The sequence below is a fragment of the Zingiber officinale genome, chromosome 10B (genome assembly GCF_018446385.1).
Source record: "Zingiber officinale cultivar Zhangliang chromosome 10B, Zo_v1.1, whole genome shotgun sequence".
NCBI classification, from domain to species: domain Eukaryota; kingdom Viridiplantae; phylum Streptophyta; class Magnoliopsida; order Zingiberales; family Zingiberaceae; genus Zingiber; species Zingiber officinale.
This window is the reverse complement of record NC_056005.1, coordinates 16,266,957-16,276,704: the sequence shown is the minus strand read 5'-3', so window position 1 is coordinate 16,276,704 and position 9,748 is coordinate 16,266,957. Positions and strand designations below refer to the sequence as shown.

The window sequence follows — 9,748 nt, the reverse complement described above, 5'->3', positions numbered from 1 at the left end:
GGAATTTACATTTATCAAACTAAATATGCTAAGGAATTAATTAAAAAATTCTGCATGGAAAATTCAAAAATAATAAATACTCCAATGGCAACCAACATCAACATTGACTCTGACCCAGTAGGAAAACCAGTAGACCCAAAATATTATAGAAGTGTAATAGGTAGTTTACTGTACCTAACTGCAAGCCGACCTGATATATTGTTTGCTATAGGTATGTGCGCAAGATACCAATCCTGTGCAAAAGAGTCACACTTAACCCATGTTAAAAGAATACTTAGGTACATTAAAGGTACTCTAAATATAGGACTCTGGTACCCTAGAACTTGCACCCTTGACCTTCTTGGCTATTCTGACTCAGATTACGCTGGATGCAAGTTAGATAGAAAAAGCACAAGTGGCAGTTGTCAATTTCTAGGGCAATGTCTTGTAAGTTGGTCAAGTAGAAAGCAACATTGTGTTGCTTTATCTACCACTGAAGCTGAATATATAGCCTTAGGTGAATGCGCATCTCAATTGCTATGGATGATGCACACTCTTAAAGACTATCAACTAGAATATAATAAAACAAAATTTTCAATTGATAATATAAGTTCAATAAATCTAACAAAAAACCCAATTCATCACTCAAGGACTAAACATATAGAGGTGAAGCATCATTTTGTAAGGGATCATGTAGCTAAGGGTGATATTATACTCAACTATGTTGAGTCAAAATCAAACCTAGCTGACATTTTCACAAAACCCTTACCTGAACTTGAGTTCAGCTCACAAAGAAGACAAATAGGTATGTGTTGGGTAGAATAGATACTATAACTTTATATTCTTACTTATTTTTTATAACTTCTAGGCAAAACTGATTTTCCAAAATCCCCACTTTGCTAGACTTTCGAAAGATGGATGTAGCCTAGGATTTCCCCCTAGAAATCATGTTCCCCCAGGACTCAGCCAGAGCATCTCACAAACACCTAGGTTTACCTTGATTGTGTTTGTAAAACATAGAACGGTTGAGATGCATAGGGTACAGCCTGGACTCAAGAATGCTTATTTCTGTGCATCAATATGAGTCTGGGCGTTAAATACATGATTAACAGTAATCAAATCAAGTCTTTCAGCCTAAGTACAATCTAACTGGATCAATTGACTTGACTTGACTAACCAAGTGAACACTGTTGCCCTCTAGGCAATCAGCAAGTAGCTAAACGGTTAGACAGTTGATGGAGGAAATAATAAGTTTAAGCATGTCTGTACTTAAGGGATCTGATACCTGATCAAAACAAATCTTTACTCATGCTTGGACTGTAGGGCTCTGATACCTTATTTAAGCTTAAACCTCTTCGAAATTTGGAAATTTGAGCTTAAAAACCTGAATATCTTCTTTCAAGAAATTTTTTTTGAATTGAAAATTCTGCTTGAAAATCTTTAAAGTTGAAAATTTTATTAGAAAATTTCTGAACTTAAAATTTTTTCAAATTTCTGAAGTTGAAAATCTTGTTAGCAAACTTTTGACGTTGAAAAGTTTTAAAATTTCTGAAGTTAAAAAATTGTTTTTACAAATTTCTGAAGTTGAAAACTCTATTAACAAATTTCTGAAGTTGAAAATTAGGTTTTTCAAAACTGGCTCATTTTTGATGTATGGCAAAGGGGGAGAGTAGAGAAATTCAAAGAAAGAAATAAATTCAAAGAAAATATTTTAAAGGGAGCTTGTTTATGCGTACTCTTAAAGGGAGCTTGTATTAAGGGGGAGCTATGTTTATGCCTATTTTTGCTATCATGCTTATCTTGCTTATCTTGTTTCTTGTGCTGCATAATTTTAACTTAACTTTGAATTACGTGTTGCCATAATCAAAAAGGGGGAGATTGTTGGTGCGGGAAGCATCCGACGATCGAACCCGAGTTTTGATAATGACAAAGGATTCAAAGTTAAGGTGCTTTGTGATCTGACAGCTTTTGCTGAGTGTCTAACTTGAGGGTTAGGCAAGGAAAACCCTAGGGGCGGTAATCCTAGGTCATAGGGGTGGTAACCCTATGCGAAAGTCTTGGCGGGTCGATGGCTTCAGGCAAAGTCCTAGGGGTGGTAACCCTAGGTGGAAAGTCCCGGTGTCGCGAACAGGTGAAAGACTGGACTAGCCGGAAGCGGATGTCCAGCAGAAGTGAAGTCTCAGACGTTGAGCAAAAGTCCAGTCAATCTAGAGGATCGACTAGCAAAGGTAAATCTCCCGAGTGGAGTAGGTGAGGACGCGTTCCCGTAGAGGGAACAATAGGTCGGAAACCTGAAGTCGAACTCGGACAGTTCGAAGACTGTCAGCTCTTTTTTTAGTATGGAATATCAGTTTCTAACGTTGTCTTGCAGGGTATGCAATTGCTCGGACTAACCTTGTTTTGCAGGAGAAGGAGCTGCTGGAAAAAGGTGGTCCGGGCGCCCGGGATGGATCCGGGCGCTCGAAACAGGTACGGGCGCCCGGGACCAAACTTTATCCCTGCCGCGACTTCGCCACGTGGAGCATCCTGGTTGGTTGGCCACGTCACACTCCAGGCACCCGGAAGGGATCCAGGCGCCCGGAATATCATATATAAAGAGGGTCAAGGGAGCAGCTAAAGAACAACGAATACAACAATCTTCTAAGCAATCTCCCTGCGACAAGCTGCTAACGACTCGATCCAGAAAGTGCTGCAACGACACCCCGACAACCCGGATCTTTAGATTTAGTCTTTTGTTGTCGGTATAATCTGTTCACTACTTTGAATTGTACTTAGTCTATAATATCTTTATCGTGCTTATAGTTGTTGCCCACGGAAAGCGATCAAGGATCGCGGGCCTTCGAGTAGGAGTCGCCTTAGGCTCCGAACGAAGTAAATCTCCTTGTCTCTCTGTGTTTATTATTTCTTTATTCCGCTGCGTTTTTACTCGTTTGTTTTACGAATCGAAAGAAATAGCTACGCACGCTATTCACCCCCCCTCTAGCGTGATCTCGATCCAACATGCATTTCCTACTTTTGTTCAGGAAACCGTACATCATGATTATTACTATTAGTTATATCTTATTATGCATATCTATCCGGTATCTGCTGAGTTGTTGAACTCACACCATTGATTTATTTCTATTTCAGGTTGAAGCTGTCAGGAGGTTCCAGTTGCTAGTCCCCTTGTCACAAGAGTTTACGTATTGGTCTTTTGGTATTCTATTTATTTGCTTAGAGTTGTATTTCGGACTTGTATTGGTTTTGCACCCTTGATTTGTATGGTTTTCCTTAAGGCATTGTAATGGCTGGTCTTTTACTTTCTTGGTGAGTTTCTGTTTGGTATGTTTTGCTACGCGCCTGCCGAACGATAAAAGAGGTAAGTTTGGATGTTGTTTTCGATTTCTTTTAGTATTATGATGACAACCAGAGGTTGATATATTATAATTACGTGGATTGTTTCATTTTTGTATGATATATATTCCAGCCGTGTTGGCTGATGATTGTGAGCCCTGAGGGTTATGTAGATAAGTTTCAGATTGTCACCCGTACAGGGGAGATGTTGTCGAAATTTCCTCTGGCAAGGACTATCTTGGGGTGTGACAATTTATTTGGTATTAAAGCAGGTTTACGATGCCTATTTTTTTCATGTTCATGATTTTTGAGTTAATCTGATACCAATTTATTTGGTATCAGAGTAGGTTTACGATGCTTATTTTTTTCTTGTTTTGGATTTTTTAGTTAATCCGATACCAATTTATTTGGTATCAGAGCTAAGTTTTATGAATTAATCTGGGTATTTTCGAATTTATACGGATTTTTATCGATTTTTATGTTTTAAAATTCTGAGGTATTCTTAGATAAGGTTAAATTTGGGGACTTGGCAGCGACGGAACATCTCCAGACGATAAATAGGTATGATGATTACTTTTATAATTTTAGTACTTATATTAATACCGGGGTAATAAATTTAAATAGATATGAGGTGAGGTACACATGTTCCCGTGATGAGACATGGTGCAGGACGACGATACAAGAGGGCGTTGGAATCTTCAGCGATGGAGTTGCCAGAGAGGTCTGCTGGGATTGAGACTGTCAGTCAGGGACAGACTCCTCATTCTACTGCGGGTGCGTGGGGCTCTCAGATCCTGACGATTATTTCTCTAGAGTTACCCACACCTACAGTATCCACTGTACCACCAGCAGTACCATCTGTGACATACTCGACCCCTCCACCAGTAGTGCCTGCTAGTAGGTACCCGTCACCACCGCCACCTGTCCCTGCTACGGCGTATCCGACACTAGCAGCACCAGTTACACCTGTGCCTACTGCATACTCGGCACCCGCACCAGCAGTACTAGTTGCTCCTTATATGGTACCACCACCTACCGTACCTCTAACTGCTCCTACATATATTGACCCTGCAGTTCCACCAGAGGTACCTGCCCCGGCTTATGTAGCAGCACTAGGGGTACCTCCCCTGGCCTATCCAGTGGTACCACTTGTAGTACCAGATCCAGTGATTCCACCAATTCCCACGACAATCCCTACTCACCCTACTGATATGGTTGTGGTACGAGCTTGGATCCTAGCTTTGGCAGAGTCGATGAAAAGCAAATTCACACTATTTCGTGGGGAGACTGATCCGAGCGTAGCTCAGTCTTGGATAGAGACTTTGGAGCAGACTTTCTTCTATTTGCCTTTCTCTGAGTGGGAGAAGGCAGAGCTGGCTAGTTACCATTTATGGGATGAGGCCGACATCTGGTGGGACACACAACGCTCGATTATAGGCGAGCAGCACATCTTGGGCGAGATTTAGAGAGGCTTTTGAGAGCTAGTATTTTCCATGGTCATATTAGATGACACGCCATCAAGATTTTCTGAGTCTTCGGCAGAACAACCACACGATGACAGAATACAATGTTGAATTTAATCGGTTGGCCAGATTTTGTCCAGAGTTAGTTGCTGAGGATAGGTCTCGTATGCTTCAGTTTGTCCAAGGACTGGATGGACATCTTCAAGTAAAGATTGCAGGTTTTGGTAATTCATCTTATATAGAGGCATTGGATAGAGCCCTTATGATTGAGGCAACTCAACAGAGAGCGAATTTGGACAAGAAAAGGAAGCAGATAGATCAGACTTCAGGATAAACCCAGCAGCCATAGGCTACCGGACAGTAGCAGAGTGGTCATAGTCAGTCAACTCGGGGTACTTCTTGGGTATCTGGCCGACCTCAGAAATTAAGGCGGACTTCCTCAGGATATTTCCGGTCTTCTCAGCAGAATTGGAACAACCCTCCAGTGACATGCACTGCACCCGATGTGTATCCAGAGATCACATCACATCAGCCTGCTCCCTGGGGAAGTCAGTGTGCTATTATTACAAAATGCCTGGGCACATGAGCCGAGATTGCTCACTGAAGGCTCAGCATGTGGCTTCCGGGGTTTCTGTTCAGGGAGGACAGTTCAATCAGACAGGGACTCAGCGAGGGGGGCAGAAAGCCCAATCTTTGCATCGTCCGTAGAGGACAGCCCCTCCGGCAGTAGCTACATATGGCATGCACAGACAGGAGCCTTCCAGTGCTCACACGGTATCGTAGGGTTCTGTTTCGGGACCTCAGTATCAGTCGCAGCCTTAGTCACTGGTGTAGTATCAGCTGCAACCCCAACTACTGGTCCAATACCAATCGCAACCTCAGCCACTAGTCCAGTATCAGCTGCAGCCATAGTCACTAGCTCAGTACCCGAAGCAGCCCTAGCCATCGGTCTTGTATCAGTCGCATCCCTCATATCCATTTCTGCCTCAGTATCCAACACTACCTCAGTGGTAGGCTAAGACTCCGGCTCAGGCACAGTAACCTCTGCCAGTGCTACCACCTCCATCCTCGCCAGAGATTAGACAAATTCACACGATTACCAGAGAGGATGCACAGCGGGCCGACGGATCCGTTTTTCATGGTACAATTTTACTTTATGCATTTTCTGCTGATATGCTAATTGATACTGGTAGTTTGCATTCCTTTATTTCTCGGGTATTTATGAGGGAGATTGGTAGACTACCTATTCTTAGACCATAGAGAATGATCGTCTCCCTACCGTCCGATGATACATTGGACGTCACTTAGGAGGTCAGAGGATGCCCATTGGACTTCGGCAACCATATACTCACTGTAGATTTATTGGTATTGGAAGTGGTCGAGTTTGACATTATCCTTGGCATGAATTGGCTGTCAGCATACCATGCCACGGTTGATTGCTAGACGAGGGTGGTCATATTCTGACCTCCGAACCAACCCTCGTGGGATTTTACTAGCATCAGGGATGATAGTATATCGACCATTTTTGCGATTCAGACTCAGAAGCTGCTATCACAGGGCTGTCAGGGATTTTTATTGTCATTAATTAATGCTGACGACGACAGTAGATCTCAGCTCTCAGACATTCCAATGGTTCGAGAGTATCCGGATGTATTTCCAGATGACCTACGAGGCTTGCCTCCCCAAAGACAAGTGGAGTTTGCTATCGAGCTAATTCGGGGGACCGTTCCAACATCGAAAGCTCCTTACCGTATGGCACCGAAAGAGTTGGACGAGCTAAAAGTCCAACTCCAAGAGTTATTGGAAAGGAGATTTATTCGCCCTAGCGTATATCCGTGGGGTTCTTCAGTATTTTTCGTCAAGAAAAAGGACCGTACTCTGAGGTTGTGCATCGATTATAGACAGCTGAATGCAGTGACCATCAGAAATAAGTACCCCTTACCACAGATCGAGGATTTATTTAATCAGCTCAGAGATACATCATTGTATTCTAAGATTGATCTGCAGTCCGGATATCATCAGCTGAGAGTCATAGATTCTGATATTCAGAAGAAAGCATCCCTCACTAGATACGGACATTATGAGTTTTTGGTAATGTCATTTGAGTTTACCAATGCTCCAGCGGTATTTATGGATTTAATGAACCACATCTTTCTAGAGTATTTAGATCAGTTCGTTATCATTTTCATCGACGACATTTTGATCTACTCGCATTCCAAGGAGGAACATGCATAACATCTTCGCATAGTTTTGGAGATTCTTTGACAACATCGTCTATATGTGAAGTTCAGCAAGTGTACTTTCTGGCTATCCTCAGTCGATTTTTTGGGACACGTGGTTTCTAGCAGAGGTATTTCTATAGACCCTAAGAAGATTGAGGCTGTCACCAACTGGGAGCAGCCAAAATCAGTTCAGGAGATCCGTAATTTCCTAGGATTGACCTGATATTACAGATGGTTCATCAAGGGTTTCTCTCGCATTGCTATGCCACTGACATGCCTGACCAAGAAAGGCATGAAGTTCACTTGGTCAGAAGCTTACAAGACTAGCTTCCAAGAGCTGAAGCGGAGATTAGTGTCGGCACCAGTTTTGGTTTTGCCCTTTCGAGAGGACGGATTTGTGCTCTACACCGACGCTTCTCTACAAGGTTTGGGCGCTGTTTTGATGCAACACAGCAGGATAGTCTCCTATGCTTCTCGTCAGTTAAAGGAGCATGAGAAGAACTACCCAGTACATGATCTGGAGATGGCCACCATTATATTTTCTTTGAAGATTTGGTGACATCATCTGTATGATATTACATTTGAGATTCTCACTGATCATAAGAGTCTCAAATATCTTTTCACTCAGAAGGAACTCAATTTCCAACAGAGGAGATGGATGGAGTTCTTGAAGGACTATGACTATACTATTAGCTACCACCCGGGGAAAGCTAATGTGGTTGTCGATGCACTTAGCCGGAAGTCCAGATGGACTTTAGCTGGCCACCAAGTTTTGATCACAAACTTGATTCAAGGTTTCTCCAAGTTGGACCTTGTGGAGCAGGGACAGACAAAGCAGGGTATTCTGGTTACCATAGTTTCTTAATCTTCGATCAGGACGAGGATCCGAGAGGCCCAAGCCGGTGATCAGCGCTTACAGTTCATTGGTAGCCAGATATCTTCTAGGCAGCAGATGGAGTTCACCCGAGATGACAAGGGTGTCATTTATTTACGAGGCAGGTTATGCGTACCTCAATCTCATCTGGATATGGAGGAGTTACTTCAGGAGGCTCATCACTTCCGATTTACGATCCACCTAGGTGGAACACGCATGTTTCAAGATTTGAAGCGTTCCTATTGGTGGAACTACATGAAGAAAGACATCGCGGAGTTTGTAGCTAGATGTCTAGTCTGTCAGTAGGTGAAGGATTAGCACCAGAGACCTACCGGATTACTTCAGAAGATTCCTATTCCAGAGTGGAAATGGGAGCACATCACTATGGATTTTGTAGTGGGATTGCCTAGGACACGAAGGGGCCATGACGCGATTTGGGTAGTCGTTGATCGATTAACCAAATCCGCACACTTCTTAGCGATCTAGAAGACCGATTCTCTGGATCAATTGGAAGATCTGTATTGTCGGGAGATCATCAGATTGCATGGTGCCCCTTTGAGCAATATATCGAATAGAGACCCATGGTTCACGTCCCGGTTTTGGCAGAGTCTATAGCAGACCTTGGGCACACAACTTTGATTCATCACATCATTCCATCTGTAGATAGATGGACAGTCAGAGCGGACCATTCAGACATTAGAGGATTTGCTGAAGTCTTGCGTTATGGATTTCGGAGGCAGCTGGGAGGACCATCTGTCATTAGTAGTGTTCGCCTACAACAATAGCTATCATTCGGCTATCCAGATGGCACCGTTTGAAGTGTTATATGGTAGACCTTGTCGGACACCCACCCTCTGGGAGGAGGTTCGGGAGGCCCAACTGCTAGGACCTCAGAGAGCTCAGCAGGAGGCAGAGTTGGTCTGTACTATCAGACGGAGGATGTCCGAGGCGCAGGACCGTCAGAAGAGTTATGTTGATCGTAGACGTAGACCCCTGGAGTACTCTACTAGCGATCACGTATTCTTGAGAGTCTCACCCACGAAAGGGGTGAAGAGATTTGACCTCTGGGGTAAGCTAGCTCCACAATACATTGGGCCTTTTCAGACCTTGGAGAGGATTGGAGCGGTAGCTTACCGTCTAGCACTACCACCGTCTCTGGCAAGCATTCACAATGTATTTCATGTGTCTATATTGAGGAGATATGCACCCGACCCCACACATGTTCTGTTTGATATATCAGTTCTCATTCAGCCTGACGTTACCTACGAGGAGGTTCTGATATGGATTCTCAACCACAAAGAGCGTCAGCTGCGGAACAAGACTATCCGGCTGGTTAAAGTCGGATGGTAGTATCATTCTGACGAGGAGGCTACTTGGGAGCTCGAGAATACGATACGAGCTTGATACCCCCATCTTTTTACCTGAGGTATGTGGGTTAATTTTCGTTCAACATTTATACTATCTATCTATTGGTTGTAATTGTTGATGGTAAATAATTAAAATTTGGGGACTAAATTTTTATTAGTAGGGGAGAATGTAAAATATGGTACCCAAATAAAAAATTTAATAATAAGGTTTAATAGGAGAATAACCTTAACGGAATTTTTAGGAATTTTTTGGGAATTTTTCGGAACTGGATCAATTATTGGGCCAAGGGAAAGCCTGTTTGGATATACCAATATAAGTGGGAGTTGATTGAGGAATGCACCTAGGATTTGATTAAGAAAACCTAAGTTAATTTCTTTTTATTTCCTTCTCCTCTTTTCTCCTCCCGACTCCTCGCGCGCGCCGACCCCCTCCTCACCGTGCCCTAGCCGACTCTTCTCCCCAACTCGACGCCAAATCCCTCTCCTTCCCCGATTTCCTCCTCACCGCCT

At 43.3% G+C, this 9,748-nt stretch overlaps 1 protein-coding gene across 1 annotated transcript; it reads left to right on the top strand.

The window, feature by feature from the left end:
- The first annotated feature begins 3,965 nt into the window (after positions 1-3,965).
- Positions 3,966-5,109, top strand: LOC122028974 (proline-rich extensin-like protein EPR1). The gene is made up of 2 exons (XM_042587942.1): positions 3,966-4,532; positions 4,987-5,109. The coding sequence occupies exons 1-2, from the start codon at positions 3,966-3,968 to the stop codon at positions 5,107-5,109; spliced, it is 690 nt and encodes a 229-aa protein (XP_042443876.1).
- Positions 5,110-9,748: the final 4,639 nt, after the last annotated feature.

Coding starts and splice junctions, on each gene's coding strand:
- LOC122028974 (XM_042587942.1), top strand. CDS start 3,966: ATGAGACATGGTGCAGGACGACGATACAAGAGGGCGTTGGAATCTTCA. Junction 4,533..4,986: donor ACCCTACTGATATGGTTGTG/GTACGAGCTTGG, acceptor CTTCAAGTAAAG/ATTGCAGGTTTTGGTAATTC.